Raw genomic sequence first — 25,105 nt, forward strand, 5'->3', positions numbered from 1 at the left:
GAGCAGGGAATTGTTTGGACAGCTTTGGTTTCTGTCTCAGCAAACATGCGCTTATGTGTCCGTTGTGTTGCATGTCACAATCTTATTCTCTGCTTATGTTCTGCAAGGGAATATATATATATATATATATATATATATATATATATATATATATATATATATATATATATATATATATATATATATATATATATATATAACCAGTGGTGGAAGAAGTAACAGTATCAATAATGCAACACAGAAATACTCAAGTTACAAGTAAAAGTCCGGAATTCGTATGTATTTTATTTAATTCTAAAATGATTCGTATCAAAATATACTTAATGTACAAAAGTAAAAGTACTCATTATGCAGAATGTCCCAGTCTTTTGAAAATAGCCGATCTACAAGCTCACATGTTGTGAGCTTGTAGATCGGCTATTTTCAAATGGCCAAAATGTATATAGGGCTGAAGTGGTTAATGTATGTTTTGTAATAATAATCAAAATCCACAAAGTAACTTGTAACTAAAGTTTTCAAATAATTGTAGTTGAGTAAAAGTAAAAAAAAAAGCCTTTTGAGATGTACAGCGCGTCACTCGTTGTGAGCTTGTATATCTGCTATTTTTTATTAGCCAACGCTAAAATCTAAAACGACGGACGCTTTCCCGGTTTAATACTGGGAGAATACAGTATGTGTTTACTTGATGTGTGTTCATATTGCAGTGGAAGTGAACTGTGTTGACAAGGTCTGCGCTGACTCTCTGACATAATGTGGCCTTATTCCCCCTGGTGCATTTTCTTTTTTTCTGACAATGTCAAGAGCTCAGAGTCTGGCGGATAGAAAAGCATTTCAAGAGGCGAGGACACGGAGGGGGAGGTGCAACATCACTGAGCTGATATTTTATTTCTATTTCAGTGTTTTTAATAAAAGGGGACCACCCTCGTGGACGTCTTACACAAATGAAAAAGAGCTGTTTCATCCAGGAGTTGATTCATGGCTTTTGTTTATTACGGATTCTTTAATAGATTTGGGAGTTTTATGGGCCTTGAGGACATTATCCCCAATATCACTGCCGTCAAGTGAAATAAAAACACTGCAATATAATATGATAGGACCTCTGTGCTTTATCCATCGTACATCATCATTAAGCACTTCAATTTTATGTGACGAATAGCTAAAATAGCCGATCTGCAAGGTCACAACCGCTGTGCGCGGCAACGCGTTGTGAGCTTGTAGATCTGCTATTTCTTTACTCATGATGACATGCTGGAAATAGGGATGTCAGTTTAAAAGTGGTTAAGTACCACGCAATTGTCTCATGCAGATATCAGATGTTATTTTTTTGTGATTGACAAATCAAACTCGTTACACATGTACTGTACACACGCATCAGCTCACATGCACACGTACTCGCACACGCACGCATACTATCAGATGACAGCTATTTCCTGCTCCCCTAGCCAAACGTGTCTCTGTTGTGCCAGGAGAATGAATTAAAAAGCCTTGATAAACACATATTTCAAGTTGCGAGCCAGCGCAGGCCGTATAATCTCCAACGGGACATGAACCAATGCAGCAATACGTCTCTTTCTCAACTTTTCTGAGAAGAACCCAGACAGACGTACTGTCTTTGCACACACACAGGTCCATGCACATAGACACTCTGCGGTGAGTGACTGAGTTAATGTGACAGTGAGGTTACTCCGTGTGCTGAAAAGTATCCTCCACATCTTGTCCTGTACTCTGCAGTACAGTACAGTCTGAGAGCGGTATGTATGCAGGCCGCGGTGACACATCCATAAATATAACATCCAGGTCTTCCATCCACTCCCGACTCCCGAGTGCATAAATAAAAGTCTGCATGCCTTCCTGTGTCTTCCCGTTACATGTAGCGTAACTTACGAGGCCGTCCAAACTGGCGGTCACTTAGCCCCTGAGTCACCCCACACGGATAGAATGCAAGTCATCTCCCCTGTCCAGTAAATCCTGCCCCTGGCCCCCGGCCGCTGGCCTCGCACCGTGGTTCAGCACTTTGACCGTGGCTGGGATTCAGTAGCCATTTCAGGGCAGGACGATAAGTTACTGTATTTTACAGTATATCATGCCGGTATGCCTGGTATGGGAACTGTACCGACCTCAACCGCAAAGCATAGCAGAGGATCGGACAGGATACGGACAGCCTAGCGCATCAGTTGATGTGAGCTTCCCTCCATCCAGGACATACTGTACATTGTGTCAGCAAAGCTCGCTGGCTTTTAAAGATCCTAGCCATCCCAACCACGGACTTGGGATTTTCAGATGCTACCAAGTGGCAAGTGGCTTCGTAGCCAGAGAACCAAGGGCAGTTTATTTGCTAGCTACTTATGCCGTAATCCCGGACAATCAGGTTTATGAACGAAAAAAAAAAAAAAAACACCCAGTGTGAAGAGAGTGGTGCCTTTCATGAGTTCATTTCATTAGTTACTTTTTACAGACTTTGATGACTTCAAAGTATTTTTACTAATTTTAAGTACTTTAAAATGTTTTTACTGATTTTTACGTGTTTTTACTAATTTTAACATCTTTTAAAGCTGCTATAAGCGTTTTTTGGTGATTTTTGGGCAAAATTTTAATGACCTTTTTTTTTTTTTTTTTTGGATTTTTTTATCAGTCACTACTGGGTTAAATATGCTCCGAAAATATCTAGTGCGTGTGAAATGTGCAGCGGCCGCCAGGGGCCTCTAAACAAGTAGCCAATGCTGTCACAGATATACTGCTCAGGCCCACCTCTCTACCCATGACACTGCGGAATATAGGCACCACCGAAGAAGAACAAGAAATATGCACTGCGCATGCCCACTATCCCATGTAGACTTTGAATGAAAAACAAAAAACTTCGACCGAGAGTACATTGTCTGATTCTGAGGTAAGTAAGCTATCCTAGATATATTCAGTGGTGTAAAGTAACTAAGTACATTTACTCAAGTACTGTACGAAAAGATTTTAGGTATTTCTACTTTACTAGAGTATTTCCAAGCTCAGTTACCTGTAGCTTGTAACGAAGCTACACGTTACAAGCTACAAGCTCACAACGCGTTGTGAGCTTGTAGATCGGCTATGTTTTCTTTACTTTTGGTACTTTGAGTATATTTTGATGCCACTACTTTAGCAGTTTTACTCAAGTAACATTTTTAACACAGGCCTTTTACTTGTAAAATAGTAGTTTTATATTGTGGTATTGCTACTTTTATAACTCATATCTGAGTACTTCTTCCACCACTGGATAGATTTATAGTAAACTATGTGTCATAGCCTAATGAACGTTTTTACTCACAGTTTTATAGCAAGTATGTTCATATTTGGAAGACATTATATTGTGCTGTATTCAGTTTGCTGGCTAAGATTAGCTACACCAGGGGTCTTCAACAGGGGGTCCCCAGAGTTACTACAGGGGGGCCGCCAAATCTTTGTGTGATAGGATCATGTTTTTACATGAACCACTTGAACCCCAGCATTACTATTCTGAGTGGAATATTAGCCAAAAATAGCAGATCTACAAGCTCACAGCGCGAGGCGTTGTGAGCTTTGCTTGTAAATCTGCTATTTTTGGAAAATACTTTTGGTGTAGAAGGGAAAAAAATACTAAATAGTGACAGTTCAAGTGGATAAATGTCTGAATATACACAATAATCGAACATACACTGACGATAGTGTTGTCAAAGTCTATGAAACTGTCCCAGAAATCTATGAAAATGTTTAATTTACAACATAGTTTCATAAAATATGTAGTGGGGTCCCTGCTTCTTCTCTCTCAGCCAAGGGGTCCTTTGCCTGAAAACGTTGAAGACCCCTGAGCTATACTATATGTACCATGTACGTCGCAGTCATATTTTCTAATGAATCGTTCGGGAAAAGAACATAAGCTAACCAAGATTTGTGTTTTTTTTGCAACAGCACAATTCCTCCAGAGTGGACGAAGTCAGCAATGGTTCTGGCAGTGGTGAGGAGTACACACCAGAACCACCTGTCCCTCGCAAAAAGGCTGCAAAAAGAGCCAAGAAGGCAGCAAATGTTGGCAGTGGTCGTGGTAGACCACGGGGTAGAGGAAGGGTCCGGGGGGGCCAGTCTGGAGAGGAACGTCTCCACCCAGACGACATCCATAGGATGGAGCAGCTGAGGGAGCAAGCCATCGAGGATCAAAGGGTAACTATTATGCCTAGCTAGAACAAATGTTTCCTTTTTAATATATATATATATAGATTAATTTGACATAAACATCATTAGCCTGTCTTCCTGACTATTATATCAAATAGTTACCAGGGTGTAAGTATGGGGAAAAGGACAACATGTTGTTATATGCGGCATCGGGCAAGTCCAGTTCATATATGGGCTTATGACATTGTATGCCAATTTTAGTCTAAATATCTGCACACCAGACACAGCCTATACACCAGCATGTCATTATTGGCAAAGAACCCTACCATTTATATTTCCATTTCCCATGTTTCCTTGGCTCATTGCATACGTAGATGAACATAAGTTACTTCACTGAGAAACAAATTGTCTCCAAATACTAATGTCTTTGTCTATTGTCTTTACTATTGTCAGGTACGAATTGACAGTCTGTCACTTGCTGGTTGCCGGGAAATACTGCATAGGGCCCTGGAGCGAGAACCCAGCCTGCTTTTTGACCTGCCAAATTCCCCCAACACCCCTCCACACGATCCTCCTGTCCAACGGCCACCGAGTTGGTGTGTCTGTCACAGATGCAGGGACATGCCAACATTATTAGAGCAAAAGTGTTGCATGCTTCAACCTGGATCCTGTGTCTCACTGCTGCCACAGTTTGACATATATGTCATGCAGGATGGCCATCTGAGGCTTGCCAGGAGGATTTACAACGATGTCCGGGCTGGCGTTGACCTTCAAAACCCAGGAGAGGACAACAGACAGTTCAGATTTGCAGCTTACCGGCAGTTTATTGTGTGGCGTTACGGAACGACAAGAGAGCACCGAATTGTGGTTCCCAGTTGCGCGGTCTGGAAAATCCGTGATCGGTGGCCAGATCCTCATAACCATTATGTTGGCTTTATACCACGCAGGATCTAGAGTGACTGACAGGATGACTGACATAAAACCCTGCATTTAAAAATAAATGTATTTTCCACAGACAATTCTACTTGTATTTGTTTTGCTGTTAGGCATAAGTGCCGAAACACAATAGAAATGTCATCTCCAGTCACACACTGCATAACTGTTTTAATAATTGTATATTTTACCTGTAGGTAATCCAACAGGTGAAGCAAATTGAGATTAAAGAATAGACAGTGAAGGACCTTATTTGGGAAGTCTTTGAAACGTTGCCTTTTTTAAATAAACGTCAGCAATCGAGCCTAGAAAGGACAGCCCAAAGCTGTGTTGGAGAGGAGTAGTAGATGGCCTAAGTAAGTAATGTAGCCCAGAACTGACTGACACAAGAGGATGGACAATTAGCAAACCTGTGCAATACAATGAGACGAATATCACAGAATTATTAGTGGGCTCATGTAAATACAGGATTGATGGTGCTATATTTGATACCGTGACCCAGTTCAGTTTAATCTGTGCTTATGCACAGGATTTTTAATAGAACATCAGGGCTAGACTAGTATTATTACCAATATAGAGAATAAATAAACACGGGACCATGAGGATTGTCTGACAAATGCTCCAGGTTTTTATTGTTACACCACTGCAGAGTAAAACATGTCCTTCAGACATTGTAGCAGCATAGGTCATTAAAAAATAAATATATACATAATATATATAAATACAATATACAGCAGGAGTCTTCAACAGGGGGTCCTCTGAGTTACTACAGGGGGGGCTGCCAAAACTTTGTAATATGAACTTTTTTTTTACACTAACAACTTCAACCCTAAAATCCCTATTCTGAGTAAAATGCCTTGCGCTGTGAGCTTGCAGATCGGCTATTTTCGGCGAAGAGGTTTGGTGTAGAGGGGAAAAAAGAGCAGACCAAGACGAGTACAGAGCCAAAGGTTGTAAGTTTACTAAGTATTGACGGTCTGAAAATACACATCTACAACACTGATGACAGTGCTGTCAAACAAGACAGGTCTATAAAGCTATCTGCAACACGACATGTAGTGGGGGTCCCTGCTTCATTTCTCTCAGCTAAGGGGTCCATGGTCTGAAAAACGTTGAAGACCCCTGATCTACAGTACACACAATGTGTACAGTGTTAATTTATACAGCATGTACAGTATAAGATGTTGGTCCTTGGTTCAGTTGAAAACCCCTGTCCTAGATTGTCAGGAATGTAAACATTGTGACAGTGTAAACATGAGCACGCAAAGGCATACTGGATGTGTAAAGTGCAGAGTCACCTGAAATAGTTTGTGTATGGGGTGGCTCAAATCTATGTTGATTGATTGAGCATGAGGTACAGTCAGACATTTGAGCTAAAAGGATAACAAAAGTCCTGGGGACTTGCTTCCATTGCGGTCCTAGATGTATTCAATTCATCAACATGGCATAAAATAACACAAATACAATATCATCAAAAACATAAAACACTACATGTACAGAGAAAAAAAGGTGGAGGGATAAATGGCATTGAATGCCAACACCTTTCTATGGGGGGAAGTGAGTTTACCTCCTCCTTTGGTCTCCTGAGAGATGGATTTTAGGCCTGATTTGAAGGAAGCCAGGGATCCAAGGGATGTGTCAGGGCATTCCACACTTTGGTGGCAGTGCAGTAGAAAGATAATTTACCCATTTTTATTCTATAGGAGGGTGGTACCAGATCATTGTTGTCGCTCCCTCTAGTACAGTGGCTGTCACTCAGGTATAAGGGTGTTGAGGGCAGAGCCCCTTTGCCTATCTTGTAACAAGATGTGACATCTACTTTTTGATCCATGGGCAAGATCAGTAAATAGGGTTGAACATGATGGCTGAAAGTGCACATTCACTTACCATGTCCATGATGCTCATGCATTAGTGCAATATGGAAGGAATAATGTAAGAGCAACTTCACTGCACTCCGGTGAGAATGTCAATGCAGGACATGATCAGACTGTCAGCAAGAACAGTCCAATGACAACTACATACAAGGAATACTCTGGTAGGGTTGTAGGGCATTATCCCGCCATTACAAAGACAAACGCACATTTGAGAGTTCAGTGGCGGAAACAAAGACGATTATGGCATGGTTTGGGTTCACTTGCCCCCCTAGAGAAGGGTCACTGAAAATCAATATAGTTATTCTGAGTGAATAAATCAAATAAATAAAAAGTAAAGTGGTCCCCATCCACAGGGATCACCAAATGGTTTGATGAGTATAAAAATTATGTGAATCAAATATTTTGGCCTTTTCATACGTTATGGGCTTTTCAGTAAGCACTTTCAACCCAGTTGAACTCCATAGCTCTAGTATCTCCTCATGTGACACTGCTCTATATACTGCAGTCATAAATGAAGGTAAAGTGAACAGTGCAGTATAATTCCTAATACTGTTGGTGCACACATGGTGCCACTATGTACGAGGGTGTATGGGGCAAAGGAAGACATATTCTGTACAGTCATATCACTGTTTTGAAATCAGAAGTCTCAAAGCCTGAGGATAGAAACTGTCCCTTAGCCTGCTAGATTGGATCAGGTGGTAACTGTGAATCGTCCATTGCTGGGGGTGACTGGGATTCTTGATGATCCTCTGGGCTCTTTAGAGATTGCTGGCGGCTCAGTCCTGATGATGTCCTGCACTGTTTTAACCACCCTAGTCTAAGGTCATGGGTGGAGCATCACCTTGACATCACCAGCTAACTTGAAGAAGGTGCCCCAGCGTTCTGGTGTGAACCTCAGAAAGAGCGGTGCATGGCCACACAGTAGTGACTGAACAAGGAGTACAGGAGGAGGCTGTCCCTATGGCACTGCCTGGTGATTGAGGAAAGGCAGCTACTGTGGAAGTCCATGGCCTGGTAAAGTAAAATCATAATTAGAATCAATCAACTGAAATCTGCTTGTTCACAGGTTTACGCCTGGACACTGAATTTAACCCACCGACTAGTCATTTTTCAAGCATCAGAAACAACAGTATTGTTAGCTGAAGTCACACACAAAAACAGCAGTTACAATGTTGCCTTACAAATTACCATGGATAGTTATTTACTAAACAGATACACTCATAGTGCAGGATAACTGATTCACGGATACTGCTTTTCGATCCAGTCCTGGTGGATTGAAAATCACTTTCTATGCAAGTGTTATAATCAAATGCATAGAGTCTACACATTTTTCTATACCATAGAGTAGACAGTAGTCTCATGCTGAGGCTTACCTAGACCTCGGCTGACTTGGGGATGGGGGTGGAACACCACAAAGAATGCCATGCTGGCGTGGGTCATCAGGCCTTCTTGTTGTGGTCCGTGGCATCCCTCTGTCAGAGGACAGTCTGCTATTAAGAATAGCACCCTGTAGCTCTGAGATGTAGCTGTAGTCCTTCACAACTCTCAACGGGTACAGGCTCCACTTCCGAGACTTCTTGTTGTGCAGCTTTCTATATCTGACACAAAAATAATAATTTGTAGATAAACATTCTTCAGAACAGTAAACAGACCCTTGCAACCCTTGTGGATTAGTTCTTTTAACATACTCCGGTGATCCATCAGCTTTCAACTTGTATGGCCTGTGGACGTGGTGGTTATAGTCCAGAGCTGCCAGCAGGTTCCGAGCTTCGTACACCGGAGGGGAGAAACAGAAGCGCTTGGCACAGTACATCAGGATGTGGTTGTGGAAGGACTCCAATTCACAAGTCGACCTGAGGCAATCAGAAACAACACATTTTAGCCTCTTTATACTCGAGGCACAGCAGTACACCATTTCAGAACGACAAATATGTACGTCAAATATGTATTGCATAAGGGAGATGGCAAGTTGATTAAAAGTCTATGTTGATGTTTTACCTGAAAGTCAGGTACTTGTGAACATCCTTCAGAAACCGTGGATTCATAATGATGTCTTTGAGTCTGTCATGGGCCAAGGTATTAGGAGATATCTTCTCCTTGTCACTTTCCACAAAGTCTGGCTTATGGAAACAGGCTCCAAAGAACCACTGGTGCACTCCGGCGACATGGTGCAGTAGTCCGATCCACATGTCCTGGAAAACAGCAAGGCATCATTACTTGTGCTATACATGTAAAAGCACAGATGAAGGTTACTGCTATTGTCTTGTTTTCAGAAACACATGAAACATAACGGTATGCAACTAAAATATAGAATTACACAACAGCTGTAATTAAAACCAATATTGTAGATTAAAACATTCCAAGGCCAAGATTTGCATAGAACTTACTACGAACTCATCATAGGTAGACGCCGTCTTGCAGCAAAACCAGAAATGGTTGCAGATGTCCTTCTGCCAATGGAGGAGAATGGCGCATCCCTTCTCCTGGCCTGCCTACACATGTAGCAGAAAAAACATTAGTAATGGTTGTTTGTGCAAGGTATTACTAGACAAGGAAAAAATTATCTCAAAATTAAATAAATAAATAAACATACTGCGTGTATTTTCTTCCCAATATTTTTAGATCCATGCCAAACATCTAGAGTGTGGAGAATGCCAAGGCCCTTGTACTTCCCCTTGTCTGGGTCTGCATGTATGGAAGACAAAAACAGGCCCATGTAAAACTTATACTTCATAACAAATAAAAGAACATTCTCATTAAATTCATTACTATAGTCAGAGTAGTACAGTAAATAGATTGCTGTGCCAATCGCTCAAACTGTAATAAACCCCAAAACAATGACTTACTGAAGAGGGCAGAGATTTGTGAGTGAGCATCTGTGCACACTTCAACGAGATTCATCTCTTGTCGGATCATGTCAAAGGTCTGGACGAATCCTTCCTTTTCCATGATCACAGAGTTCCTCATCGTCTCTCTCTTGTCCACAGTGACCACAGAAATTATCTCCTTGCTGTCATTCTCCATCACAGTGTAGGTGCAATACTGAGCACAGAATCCCGGGCTGTCCATCCGACCATCTCCTTTGAATAGTAATTTGAACATATATTTACAAAAAACAAAAGGAAACTGGTCAATGGTAACTACAGATGCTTTCATTTCTGCAGCATACATGACCAATACATATAGTTACAACCGTGTGTGTGTGTGTGTGTGTGTGTGTGTGTGTGTGTGTGTGTGTGTGTGTGTGTGTGACTCACCCAGGGCCACAACACTGTCTTTTGATCGCAGTCTAGAGACAACCTCCTCTCTCTTCTCAGTCCAGAAGTCCTTGATTGTGTCAACACAATAGGTCTCCTGGATTTTGAAGAAGGTGGAGCTGTTCACCATCTGCATGTTCATGAATTTGAACAGCAGAGCCACCTTTGTGTAGTTGTTCCCAGAGAGAAGGATATTGGACGCCAAGAAGAAGTCACCAGCCTGCATCCCGTACTTGAGAGTAGGCTGAGAACACCATTTCCAGACAGTATGACCAAACGGACATGTCTGAGAAATAGACATGGAATAGAAAGCACAATAGTTGTCATTACAATCTAAGTAATGACGCCCATTTCGGGCGGGAACCCCTTTTATAACTATACCTTTGAGGTTCCTGTTTCTATGTATAGTATATAGCAACATACATTTTTGAATAAATATTTGAAGTTTTTCTGAAAACTTAGGTCAGGATTTAGAAGGCGTTTTTAGAATCGGCTTCAGGTCTAAATGGGTTCCAGAGCGACTTACAGTAAGCAAGGACAACACGAGATAATACATCAAATACATAGGAATCGTAATCTAATAATAAAGTAATACATAAGTAAACCAAGAACCTATCGTCAGCCCGTACATTGAAACTACATTACAGTACATTGAAACTATACACACTATATTGACCTGGCATCTGTCTACATAACATCTAAGTTGACATGTTGACATGTTTGTGTGACAAACATGTCTTACCCAAATGTGTTGTGCCCAACACAGACAAAGGTATTTCACAATTATATTTTCTGCTAAGTAAGGACTCACCCATTCAATGATGGCAGCCGTACCCCTGGACTTCACACTGACTCCAAATGGTCTAGGTGCACCACACTCTTTAGAAGTCTCAGGGTCCTTCACTGTGCACATGGGAACAGGTAGCTGAAGATATTCTGCCAGTTGTTTTAGACAGTCATGGTATGCTATGGACGCTGGATGGCCAATTATATCTTCAGCACATTGGACCCGAGCCTTTTCTGGGAATGAAGTGTCTTCCTCTGGGAACTGAGCCTCTGAGTCTTCCTGCACAACATCATGCACAGTCTCCTCCATGGTGATGGTTGGGAAGTCCTCTATGTTGACACCCGCCTGCAGAGCACCGCCAGTCCTTTAGGAATGAAATCAGCCATGAAAAATAAAACAATAAAACAATCACTTGACTGAATCAGTTATGGGATAGGAACCTACCTAATATAAAGCGGAGGCACATAATCTTCATCATCACTATCATCTGGCTCAGTGGACACATCGTCCTCTTCCTCAGATGACACAGATTCTGCCTCACTTTCCACTTGCTCCGTCTCCAGCACACACCAAGACTCTTCTGCCCAGTCAATGCTATGGAAGGAAATGTTCAGACAGCATTATTCAGACTACACAATACTCAGAGAATGAACAACAATTTGACAAGCTACAAATTAAAACTAATACAAATTTATGTATGCATTGCATAGCAGCTTACGTCGAGTTTTTGATGTCATTGAACTGTTCCACATCGATGGCACCAATGCAAAAATCCAATGACTTCCTAAAATAAGAAAATACAAATGACAAATATAGGTTATTGTCTTAGACAGACAGGTACAATAGCTTATCAATTAGCAGCAGTTCCAAAGAAAAACAATGTGCTTATACATATCTAAATGTGCATTGTACGGTTATGCACCATTATGTAACAATAGCAGCAGTGTCTCAATCAAACATGCAAAGGAGTAGAGCACATTTATCTACAGTATATAGAATGGGAGTTATTGTCACAGTATGTAGACAGTAACAACAAGGCAAGCACCATCACTTGTTTCTTGAATAGTTTTTCATGTCCTCATTTAGTGCTCCGACAGCTGCAGGGGAAAAGCTTTTTCTAAGCCTCAAGCCATCTTAGGCGATTGCCATTTCGCATCATCACAAAGTTTGTTCCTAGGTTGATGTTAGTCCTTCATTATAATAGTTTTTTCCCAGCTCAATGGCTCTACCTTGCAGTCACAGGTTTCTCCAGGTTTCTACAGTCCAGGTCCTGAACGCCTGCCCCTGGCAGAAAGTCATCAACTCTGTAATGAAGGCAAAATGATTTTTGAAAACGATCTGAAGCCATTGAGGAAACTGATATATAACATAGCAAGGTTGCAACTATATCTTAGTGATAACTGAATCAACATGTGTTATATTATATATCAATATCCTAAAAATTGTGAACATTGTAGATCTAACAAGCTCGAACAAGATGATCTGTTTATAGTTCTGTTTACTATCTTAGATGTAAATGCCCCCCCCCCCCCCCACAACATAGCGCTGTTACTACATAGAAATATATGTCACAGGATTGGATGTGAGAAGTGAAAATGCTTTGTAGAGTAGTGGTTGGAGAGAGCTGGAATTGCTACTTTTAATTATAATTTAATCATACATTACAGTGACTTGAAACGTTTTAGTGAAGCCAGTTACTGAACACATAAGTAAGACAGGCAGGCCTACATGGCTTGCATCTAATGGCATCCAACATAATGCATTTACAAGACATGTATTTCAGAAGGCATCAAATAAAATAACAGGATAGTGGATGGAGAACCACGGCAATGCGTCATGATGTGGTTCCAGTTGTTTAGTAAACTCAATACACTCACCGGTCGGAAAGAGACCCAGCATATATGCTGGAAACAGGAGGTGCCGGAGGTGTTGGGAGGCTCTTTCTGGGAGTGGACGTGGACGAATCCTCGTCAGTCATGTAACTACAATAACACATATATTGCAACATCATTTGTTGGCCATTCATTTCACCAGCATATACAATAAAACAGGGGTCTTCAACATTTTCCGACCAAGGACCCCCTTGGCTGAGAGAGAGAGAAGCAGGGACCCCCACTACATATTGTATTAAAATTGTGTTGTATTGTACATTTTCATAGATTTCTTAGACAGCTTCATAGACTTTGACAACACTATCATCATTCTATGTTCAGACATCTCAGTGTATTTTCAGACATCTATCCACTAGAACTATATATTTTTTGGGTTTTTTTCCCCTAGTCTAGACCAAACCTCTTTGAATAGCAGAATAGCAGATCCTAGCAGATCACTGCGAGGCGTTGTGAGCTTGTAGATCTGCTATTTTTAATGTTCCACTCAGAATAGGGATGCTGGGGTTCAAGTAGTTCATGTAAAAAACATGATCCTATCACACAAAGATTTGTCGGCCCCCCTGTAGTAACTTTGGGGACCCCCTAGGGCAGTGGTTCTCAAACTTTTTCATGTCAAGGACCCCCAAATTGACACTTATTAGCCTGCGGACCCCCATTTCAAAAGATATGCCAGGGACCCCCATAAGAGAAGATTTTTTACGGCTCTAGCAGTGATTCTCAACCATTTTAATTTCAAGGACCCCCAATTTGATATGCATTAGGGCTACAGACCCCCATTTAATTGCATTTCTATCACTTGGACCGCAATTTATATTGTAAAATCTATGTCAATTTAACTCTGAGAGTGTACAAATGGAACCAAATGCACCCTGTACACTCTCAGAGTTACAGACCCATAAGGGTCCATTTAGTTCCATTTGTACACTCAGAGTTACAGACCCATAAGGGTCCATTTGGTTCCATTTGTACACTTTCAGAGTTACAGACCCATAAGGGTCCATTTGGTGCCTAATCTATCATTTAGCTGGGGACCCCCTGGAACTCCCTCAGGGACCCCTGGGGGTCCCCGGACCCCACTTTGAGAACCAAAGTCCTAGGGGTCCCGGACCCCCTGTTGAAGACTCCTGCTCTACACCAAACCTCTTTGCCAAAATAGCAGATCTACAAGCTCAATATCTACAAGTCCCTGTAGTAACTCTGGGGACCCCCTGTTGAAGACCCCTTCAATAGAAGCTATGGGCATATGCACCACGAAGCTAACGTTAGCATTCTACTAATGTAGATTACATGGTGGACTACACTACGAAACTCACTAAGTACAGACATACTAGAGCTATGCACCACGAAGCTAACGTTAGCACTAGGTAACATTCAGTGGAATACAAAAAAAAAACTAGTGTTATGTTGTCTGCACAGTTCTGGATTATTTGCAACAAAAATACAGAAATAGACCAAGACAAATGATTACCTGTCCAGGAGCAACACAGCCAGTTCTGCATCTGTTTTCAGCACTTTGTTGTCACGAAGTTCCCGCCAGCGCAAATACACATGTCTTGTCACGATTCCTGTTTGATTCCTTTTTGGAACCTTTTTTCTCCTCGTCACTCTTTCTTTTTTTCGCCAACTTTGCAGTGTATGCAGTGGTGGGCAAAGGTAGAATAGGACGCTTTTTCTCCCAATTGTCTGCCATTATTTCTCTATATTTGGTCTCTGAAGAGAGCACAGTACCACTGCAATGCACACTGAGCAGTAAAAAAAGTTTGTTGTGAGGCACGCGCATTCAACGCCCCCAGTGTTGCCAGGTCTGCTTATTATAAGCTACCTTGGGCTTATTTTTCTGTAAAGTTGCTTCTAAATAACGGTAGTGTTTGTGAGCTTGTAGATCAGTTATTCTCAAATAGCCGACTTACATAGGTTAGAAGTGGTCATGTGGCTTATAACCACTTCTTTTGGGCTTGTTTTCATACACCTGGTTACTTAGTCCTATCGCAATATCTGGCAACGAGCAGCTTCCGTTTCTTCTTCTTTGATTCAAAACAAGTGGTTTTAGCCAGCTCATTGGTGCAAGAACCTCCCGCCCCCGGAGCTAAAATGATTGACAGACCAGTGTAACCTATCGGAAGAGAGGATACGCCTGTCTTCCTGATTGGTAGGTTTTTGCACGGCGCGGATATTCTAGACCAATAGCAAGGATTTGGGGAAAACTTTGAAGGCCCCTGGTGGCCGCTGCACATTTCACACACACTAGATATTTTCGGAGCATATTTAAGCCATTGCTGACTGTCTAAAAAAGAAAAAAAAATTATAAAAAAAAGTCATTAAAATTCTGCCCAAAAATCACCAAAAAACGCTTATAGCAGCTTTAAGTAAAACAAATTAAGTATTTTTCCCACCACTGCCCGCCTGTAAGTTTAACTATGGAACATATGAATGGACATGAACAGTCTCCTATTTTGGGATCCTCTCTGCTGCTTCCCATTGGATAGTCCAATCTAACTGGAACAGACCATCATGAGTCGTCACAGAAAAACATCCTTTTTGAAGATAGAAATAAAAACTTAAAATGTAGACTATACTACTGTATATGTTTCTAATTTACTGTGTACTTCCACAACACAGGCCTAACACTGATTCACGCAGCTCTCACCTACACATAAACTGCACTGCAGTAAAGAAAGTAAAGTGGTTTATTCCACTGCCTAACTGTAGTCTACATCCCATAGTCCAGAGGGACGTTCGCACTGTGATTGCCTCTTTGGTTACCGAGCAACCGCTGAATTGAGCTTGATATTTGAGTTTACAGTTTACACAAATTAAAGTTTATTAAACTAGAATGAACGTTGTAGCTACTGACCGAATAACCACAATTATCTCCCACAGAAAAGACTATCACACAACACACATTACACAAAAACCAACAAACCAACCACTGGCTGTCACAACAGCTGCTGTGTGTGTCCACTGTCCACAGACTATTATTACACATTGGACAATATTGTCTCTTCAAATTTATCAATGTCATTTATTGGTGGACAAAGTATATACTCAAGTGAATACTCAAGTAGGCCTATTCAAAAGTACTATTTCCTTTTAATATCAATGCATTGTTGTATTGAAATCCAGCATTTAAAAAACAAAACAACAGAATTCTTCTGAAAGTTGCAAACATTGTGAAAACAGCAGATCTACAAGCTAACAACGCCATGCACCACCACAACGTGCAAAAACAATACCAAATATACTAAAATGTAGTACTGTATTCAAGCAAATGTAGGCCTAGGCTACATGTCCACCACTGCTTTTTTTTGTATCACATTATTTGCTGTTTACCACCAGTTGCTTGACAACCGATTAGCCAATCACAGCGCAACAGTCCCTCCGGCTGATGGGATCAAGACTGTACGTCGTCGTTAAAGCAGAGACGGTGGGTCTGACTGTCAACATGGCGTCTGAACAGGTCTGATTTTTACATTATTATTAGAAGCTGCTCTCGTACAAGGTTGCCTGGTTCGTAAAACAGCATAGCGTATCATCTAGGTATATGAACCTAGTAAACGTAAAGGAAGGTATACGTGTACGCTATTTATTATGGCCTGCTGTGTGTGTAGGCTATGGGAAATAACGGTCTGCTGGCCTGCGCTCTGCTCGGTTTAAGATCATAACAGTCTGATTCTGATGATTGATGATCATCATCATCATAATCATATATGATCATACATTAATTTAAAAGGCAGTACCTAGTATAGAACAACACGACGCCGTCTGTGTTTGCGTTAAATATAGCTCCCACTACCATGACTGCAGAAACGAGCGCAATGTATTTTTAGTCCTGATGGGATGGTCACTCACACACACAGAAATGTAGACGCGCATTCCTCTGCACACAAGCAGCGCAGCGAAGTGCGCATACATCCAAGCTGGTGCAATGGAACTGTTGTTGTTAATATTGTAAACAAGAGCTAATCCATCTGCATTAACAATAGTTCAACCTTGGAAATGCGAGTTTCCAATTTAACAAAGCACAATATAGTCACTACAGCTGGCTACACCAGTGGTTCTCTCAAACCATTTCATGTCAAGGACCCCCAATGTATTTGGCCGCGGACCCCCCCATCTGAAAAGGTGTTTGTGCCAGGGACACCCAGAAGAGAAGATTTATGTGGAAAAAAGACGAAATCATTCAACATTTTCCAAACATTTTGGATACTTTTCAAATATTTTCAAAAATAGCAAATGTGAGCTTGTAGATCTGCGATTTTTGAATATCCAAAATATAAATAGATAAAGTGGTTGAAATGATATGTGACACTATGCTACTTTTGCTGGGGACCCCTGGAGCCCCCACCCCCCAAGGACCCCTAGGGGTCCCCGGACCCCACTTTGAGAACCAATGGCCTACAAGAAGTCTACACGAAGAGTGGGCACTAACTGGAAGAGTGGGCACCTCGAGGTCGAATTGGTTATTTTGTCCAAAATGTTAAAATAATATATGTATATTTGAAAAATGGTCTTAAGTAGGCTAATGTTAACTGAATACATGATTTGAACATGCACACTGCACATTACATCATTATCAGACTTAAATGTACCCTTCAACGTTGATGCGCAAAATGATTGAATGTACAGATTTTGTAGCAATTTGTAGCAATTGTAGAAATATTAGACCTTAATTGTGAAATGTTCAATCACGTTCTAATCATGTATACTTTACATTACATAAAACCGTTTTCCATTTTTTTTTTTTTTATATATTTTGGACCAAATAGCCAATTTCACATCGAGGTGCCCACTCGTCCTTAGTGCCCACTCTTCCTGTGTTACCCCAGCACAGCAGTCGAACCCAGTCCAAACCTCCCGCAATAAGTGATTTCAAGCATATATTTATGATATGACTTGATAAGAGGCTTTCAAAACTAGCTCACCATATTTTTTTCGCTGATTGTCTCAATAATCAAGAATCATTTTTATTGTCACATGTTTACATCACAGGTTTACAGGTGTAAATCAGTGGGGAAAGTTTTTGTGCAAGCTCCATCATTTTCGTTGTTTTCAGGAAAGAAAGAAGGGGGGAGGGAGTGGGACAGCTAGGAGAAAAAAGAGAAAGAAAGAATGTCAAATAAAACGATAAAAAGATATCTATCATTTATTTACACATACATATATACACTTCCTAAAGCTTGCTAAAAAAGCAGGAAGTATGTACATGAGATTAGAAATGAGGTGCAAAGAGTGGCAACGCATCAGTAGGTCCACATAGCAGTAGGTATGTACATGAGGTTACACAAGTCAAGGATATAGATATGTGCTGTACTGTATATCATCAATGTCTGTTGAACCTTGAGAGATTTCAGACTATCTTAAGTATTCCACAGCCATAGCCACAAGTGCCTATGGGTTGCATCAAAGTTCTGCTTAAGCTTTGATGGCTATTATTGGCTAATGGCAGACATTTGACAGCACTATCATAATAAATTATATTTGTTTGTTTGTTTGTTTATACATTATCTTTGCTAATACTAATATGTTGGACTCATGTTAATGTGTATTTTCAGACATTTACATAAAAGTAAAAATAAAAACGTTCCTATCAGACAAAAGCTTTGTGGCCCCCCCTGTGCTAACTCTGAGAACCCCCTAGGCAGAGGTCCCGGACTCCCTGTGGAAGAAGAACCTTGATCTATAATATTTGCATTGCAGGAGAGCTCGAATGGGCCAGTGAAGAGATCCATGAGAGAGAAGGCCATAGACCGACGCACCGTCAACAAGGAGCACAACAGTAACTTCAAAGCAGGTTACGTGCCCATAGAAGAGGAGCGTCTCCACAAGACAGGCCTGAGGGGACGCAAGGGCAACATCGCTGTGTGTGTCATCGTCCTGCTGTTCCTGCTCGCTCTAATCAACCTCATAGTGAGTACATGTCGCCTGTTAAATGTCACCTGTTAACAATGAAAACAATACGCCCGCACACTGCCGAACTGCACGGTACAGGAGCAACGATTTATTCAAAGAAGCAACGTTTCGGTCACTGATGACCTTCTTCAGGCATGTCTGAAGAAGGTCATCAGTGACAGTTCGGCAGTGTGCGGGCGTATTTTTTGTTGATGTGCACTTGTTTGCCTACGCACCTGCTTCTAAAGTGTTTATTCTAGGTGTGCGAAAGTTTTTCTAAACAAATGTCACAATGTTAAAATGGCTGTGATCCTCCTGAAATACTGTTATAAAGGTTGTAGTACGTACACGTTGTTCTTAAATCCTGGACTTATTTGTATGATTAAAACGTTATTTTAACCAATCTGTATGGCAGAGAATGTTAGAGCGGCACTATGTAACTTTCTTTTAATGAATAAAATGTAAATTTGTCCAATCTGTATGGTAGTGTTAATACAATATAACTCATACAATGGGGGTGGTTGTATTTTGTCTCCCTGCTCTTCTATTGAGACATCTAGATCGTGTCAAAGGTCATGTCTCACCTAGACACAGGATCTAACACGTATTTAACCTGATGGTCAAGAATCGAGATCCAATTTATCCCCTGAGCAAGCAGGCAGACTCTATTAGCTCAATGGTAAAAATGTCTAATTTCAAATCCGGGTTAGAAGAGGAAAGTTACATTAATATAACTAGTAGGCCTACATCTGCAGTGGTTGCAAGTGGTCTCCCTACTCTTCCATTGTGAAATGTAGAACCTGGTGACACCTTCTTGTTGACAAGTGGCCCTGCCTGAGGCTCATAAGCACAATATCTCCCCGGACCAAGCGGGGATTACATCTTGGCTCAGGGATAGACGTTTGGTTTCCTATGCAGTACGCAGGTTTGAATCCCAGGTGTTAACAGTTGCAGTTACCTCTCTTTGTCAGTAGAGGACATCAAAGCCTACAGAATGTAACTTTAAAAGTTGTGAATTGGACTCAAGTCAGCAATGTGTCACAGACCAGTGGTGTAAAGTAACTAAGTACATGTACTCAAGAACTGTACTTAAGTCCAATTTTGAGGTATTTTTTACTTCACTGGAGTATTTCCAATTTTCATTACTTTTACTTCTACTCCACTACATCTCAGAGACAAATATTGTACTTTTACTCCACTACAATTATTTGAAAACTTTAGTTATTAGTTGCTGAAGATTTTTATACATTTGAAAACTGAACTGTGAAACTGTGAAATGGGACATTCTGCATAATGAGTACTTTCTACTTTTGGTACTTTAAGTACATTTTGATGCCAATACCTTTGTACTTTTACTCAAGTAAATTTTGAATTCCGGACTTCTACTTGTAACTTGTATTTCTACATTGCAGTATTATTGATACTTTTACTTAAGTAAAACATCTGAGTACTTTTTTCCACCACTGCAGATTACTTTAGTGATATGGACGGTGATCCGGATCGGTCCCAGCGGCTGTGACAGCATGGAGTTTCACGAGAGCGGACTGCTGCGTTTCAAGCAGAAGGCAGACATGGGCATCGTCCACCCGTTACATAAGAGCACCGTAGGGGGCCGCAAGGACCAGGACCTGATCATCACTGGCAACAACCAACCGGTGAGAAACCATCACAGTCTCAGGACTGATTTACACTTCGTCGTACAATGGTGTTATGTGTCAAAAAAAGCTGTATCTAACAGTAAAAGCTCACAACTTGTAGTATCGCGACGACAGATTAGCTGTTTTCGGCACACGACACAGCAGGGAAGAAATGCAAAAGAGTAGAGGAAGATCATACCTATTCTTAACCCATTAAGACCTGAGGCCGATTCGTTCACAAATGCCTTCTAAATCAGTTGTTCTCAAACGTTTTTTGTCGTTAACTTTCTATTTGTGTATGTGTCACCCTAGGTGGTGTTCCAGCAGGGCACCACTAAGCTGAGTGTGGAGAAAGACAAGACATCCATTGTCAGTGATGTTGGCATATCTTTCACGGACCCTCGTACCCAGAAGACATATTTCAGCACAGACTTTGAAAACCACGAGTTCCACCTGCCCAAAGGAGTCAAAACACTCAGTGTACAGAAGGCCTCCACAGAAAGGGTATATACCACAGTAATAATACATGTAATACGTTATGTATAATGTATGTCATTACTGTGACTAAAGCCCTCTTATGACAGCATTGGTTTATAAAGGGTAGGTTCTGTCATTTCATGTCTCACAGATGTTGCATTGATCCCGACCGGATCAGCCATTTTCTCACACCAACTCTGTGAAAACCAACCTGTTGTTCATCAAATTCAGGGCCACTCTGATCAATGTAATACCATCCTATCTGAAAGGTGTTTGATTTAACAGATATTTGTCGCAAATATGTTATTATGCTATTGAACACCTAGAGAATTTTTATTTTTTGCACTTCCATAGTTTTGAAAAGAAACTACAGTGATTCTAATCCCAGCCATATGGTTAGATGAAATAAGAAAATATGTAAATCCTTTATTGATTCGTGGAGGAAAATTCAGGTGTAGCACTAGCTACTTACTTACTAAGTGAGTAAGTAACTGTAAGAGTCAAACAAAGGAGAGGTACAGGTAAGAGCCAAACCAAAGATACATTAAAATAAAATAGATCTAATGACTGACGTCCAGTGTTAGTAATCAGATCTCCGATGTTGTTTGGGAAGCTATAACTTTAGCCCTATTCTCGTGCTTTGTCTGTTTTCAGATCACAAGTAATCTGACCGGTGACCTTCTCATCAAAGGGGACGGCAGCGCCATCATCCGCGGCAACGAGGGGGTCAACATCATGGGCAAGGATGTGGAGTTCAGAATGGGGGGAAACCTGGAATTCAAGGCTGTAAGTGGACAAATAGTTCACAATCTGACTTGATGTACTATATGACCTTTGTCTCTCTGTTGTCATATTAATGGAGCACTTCACCTTATTTCAACCTTATCTTCATATAATTGGTCGTCCCTAACGCTCATTATAAGATAGCATAATTTCTACTCACTCTACGACCTGAAAATGTATCTTCTGTTTACTAAAGAGATGGAGAAACGGGGTGACCACTGTTACTGAACAAAACAATCAGTAATGATTTACCATGGGAATATAGAGCTATTTAGTACTTGTTTCAACAACAATCACCTTTAAAGCGGAGTTTTCTCTCTGTAGGAGAACAGCATTGTCCTGAACGGCTCCATCATGATCAACACCACTCGAATCCCACACTCGTCTGGCGACAGGTATGCTCCCGACGACGGCAAGGAGAGGTACAAGCTGTGCATGTGTGCCGACGGGACTCTGTTCCGCGTGAAGGTGAAGCATCACAACATGGGCTGCCTGACGTCGGACAACCCCTGCGGAAATCTTCACTAAAAGCCTGATTTATTCTCGAGCTTGTAGATCGGATATTTTCTGGAACGAGCGATTGCTGTTCAAGGACCTGCAGTCAGCCGCCACTGAAGTGCTGAACTACCCTGGGACTCCCCTCGCCACACCTCTCAAATACACCTGCCTGCACTAGGGATGTGCGCAGCTGGTCTACTAGTCTATTAAACGGTGCTGTCCCTACTAATTGTTTACTAAATACTAGTCGTTTAAACCATTATTTATTGTATTATCAGTTTTATTACATTTATTCTGCGAAATGACATAGTTTGACACATAGCAGTCACGGCTCTCCTTCAGCTTCCTGAAGTGATCAAGGTATCTTATTTCTCAGAGTACAGTACTGTTTTCTGTAAGGCAGTGGCTGCCTCGCGGGTCAATCAATCAATCAATCAATCAATCAATCAATCAATCAATCTTTATTTCAGACTCTAATAGGTCCATATAGAAGGCAATACAGGGGACAACACAACAAAGAATATATAGAAAAGAAAAAACATACAGAGTACCTAATGCTAGCCTGGTAAACCCTCCCTCCGGAAATCTCAATTCCATTTCATTTCAGGAGTGAGTCTGGCCTGATCCGCCTGTCTGCAATATTGGCTGTGCTGGAGTTGGGCGGGAGTAATACCGTTGACTGACAACCCCTTCAGCCAATGATAATTTTTCCCCTTCAGCCAATCAGCAGTTCACCAGTCTTAATGTGACGCAACGGGACTTTTGAGACAGCCATACCCAAAATGGGTTGCCTTTTTCGGGTACAATGGTGTCACTGCCCGCCCCTACCGGTTCTCTAATTATTTATTTTTAAATAGGCTTTGTCATGATTAATTGACCACATATATGAAGTTAAACAACTAAATTCTATCCAAACGATATCTTATAAGTAAATTCCGTGCCTCAAAATAGAAGTTAGAGAGCTTTTTGAAGTAAAAAAATAGCGGAGAATTGGCCGCACAAGAAAAAGATGGCTGCCGTTCGTGTTTTGGGCTCACTCGAACTCGCCACCTGATTGGCCAACGTAAGCTGTCAATCACAGAACAATGAGCGACGACGCTGATAGGCGCGGCCGTTTGGCATACACAGCCAATATTGCAGAGAGGCGGTTCATGCCAGACTCACTCCAGGAATCAAATAGAAATGAGATTTCCGGAGGGAGGGTTTACCAGGCTAACCTAATGCTGCTCTTCTTAGGCATGGTTAAAGCCATTATAATTTCATTTTTTGAGTCCTTCAACCTTGTTATAAAACATCGAAAAAACAACCTTCCCCAACATAACTTCGCCAGCTTGGATGATGGGTGTCAGAATGTTCGCTGGAGCATACTTTTCATGGAAACAATTTCCTAATTGTTGGAAAACGGCAGTACTGTTGGGAAACAATTAGGAACAATTTAGCAGAATCAACAACATATTTCTTTGTGTGCATTTTTTGCAAGATAACCATGAAGTATGGTTGCAAACTGAACTACTTTACTGCAGCATTTAAAATAAGATTTGGTTATTTGAATATTATACATGAAGCATTTCCAAATGGCTTTTATATCTCACAATATCTTTTTCCGATGATGTTTGGCCTTATGGATCGATTGTGCTCAATTGTGACCGTGTTCCCTTAATTTTAGTCAGTTGCAAAAACATTGTTTAAACATCAGTGAAATTAGTCGCTGCGCACATCTCTAAACTGCACTATGTCTGCTTTCTTACTTTCCGTGTATGCCATTTGTTTGTCAAAAAGGGATCGTATATGAATCAATTCAACATGGCCAAAGATCTATATAGAACATTTGTATACCGCAAACCCTGCTCAAGTTTTTCCATTGTTCTATAGATGTTGCTGACAGTGTTTGAGGTACCTGAAATGATCATAACGGAATATGACTCTCCTGTATCTCTTATTTTACTGTGCTTTAACACTGCCCATTAGGAATTAATGGTAGCAGTCAAGTTAATTACAGTAGTGTTTTCTTTGCCTTACCATCCAGTATTATTAATACACCAGCCTTCAAGGGGAAGTCGTGTCAATCTTTATTTGCAATTCATTGTTTCTGGCAGCTGTGCAATGTTTTTTTTTCTTCTCCCCATTATAGACGTCAGGTACTTGTAATGGTGTGGGCCACTATGGGGGTTATTCTTTATAGATAGTCACCGAAGTGCACAGGATTATGAGTCTGGGATTAATTGCAATCGATAGGAAACAGTTTAAACCGTCCGCTATTACTAAGGTGGATCAAGAGATGATCTTCTGTCTAGGACTATCCCCTTCATGGGTGTGCTAATGGATTTATGAGGGATAAGACTGTAATATTAAAATTTAGTTTCACTTGTTTTTTGTTTTGTTTTGTTTTTCAGACATTTTATTCTAATATTATTGCATCATTTGAAAACGAAACTGGAGGTTGCTTGCACTAAGATACACTACAGATATAAATGCAAATCTCCTTCTAAATCCAAATGTTCATGAAGGTGTTTGTTTGCCTCTTATATTTAACTTGGTTTGAAACCAATATTATTGAGTGGTATGCATTTTGTGCAATATAGCATAGCTCTGTTTCAGTGCTAGAAGTTTGATTCTTGATTTTTATTTAGCCTTGGAGTGTCTTGTCTTCTATAACATGCAGTACTTAAGTTAAAATCTCGCTGCCAACGTTTATAAAGAAATTAAGTAATCATTCTCAAGAAAAGCATAGTTTGTTTCATCAACTGAATGGGTGAAGTGTCAGTGGGCCTTATTTAAATACCCAGGGCTAGGATTTAATTGCAATGTTTGTGTGAATAAAGAGGTATATGTTTGAATGTCTGTTATGATCTTGTTTTTGTTTCAGACCAATTTTGTCAAATGTATGCAAATGTCTTACATTTATTTAGCCATACAGTTTTGACACAGCGGCTTTATCATCTATAATAAAAACTCAACCTGG

The 25,105-nt window shown here is 40.8% G+C and overlaps 2 protein-coding genes across 2 annotated transcripts; one reads left to right on the top strand and one right to left on the bottom strand.

The window, feature by feature from the left end:
• Positions 1-5,404: 5,404 nt before the first annotated feature.
• On the bottom strand, positions 5,405-14,611 carry LOC308086732 (uncharacterized protein). Its single transcript, XM_080430381.1, has 14 exons — positions 14,328-14,611; positions 12,845-12,949; positions 12,197-12,271; positions 11,686-11,751; positions 11,412-11,561; positions 10,992-11,331; positions 10,181-10,466; positions 9,770-10,003; positions 9,517-9,608; positions 9,311-9,415; positions 8,922-9,115; positions 8,612-8,776; positions 8,297-8,521; positions 5,405-7,934 (listed from the first exon to the last, which is right to left on the bottom strand). The coding sequence occupies exons 2-14, from the start codon at positions 12,943-12,945 to the stop codon at positions 7,772-7,774; spliced, it is 2,196 nt and encodes a 731-aa protein (XP_080286507.1). The 5' UTR covers positions 12,946-12,949; positions 14,328-14,611; the 3' UTR covers positions 5,405-7,771.
• A 1,669-nt stretch (positions 14,612-16,280) lies between these two features.
• On the top strand, positions 16,281-25,105 carry sgcb (sarcoglycan, beta (dystrophin-associated glycoprotein)). Its single transcript, XM_080430168.1, has 6 exons — positions 16,281-16,316; positions 18,557-18,766; positions 20,218-20,403; positions 20,698-20,889; positions 21,517-21,648; positions 21,970-25,105. Exons 1-6 carry the CDS (start codon positions 16,302-16,304, stop codon positions 22,171-22,173), a joined length of 939 nt encoding a protein of 312 aa, XP_080286294.1. The 5' UTR covers positions 16,281-16,301; the 3' UTR covers positions 22,174-25,105.

This window comes from Gymnoscopelus braueri, assembly GCF_963280865.1.
Source record: "Gymnoscopelus braueri genome assembly, chromosome: 6".
In the NCBI taxonomy this organism is placed as follows: Eukaryota; Metazoa; Chordata; class Actinopteri; order Myctophiformes; family Myctophidae; genus Gymnoscopelus; species Gymnoscopelus braueri.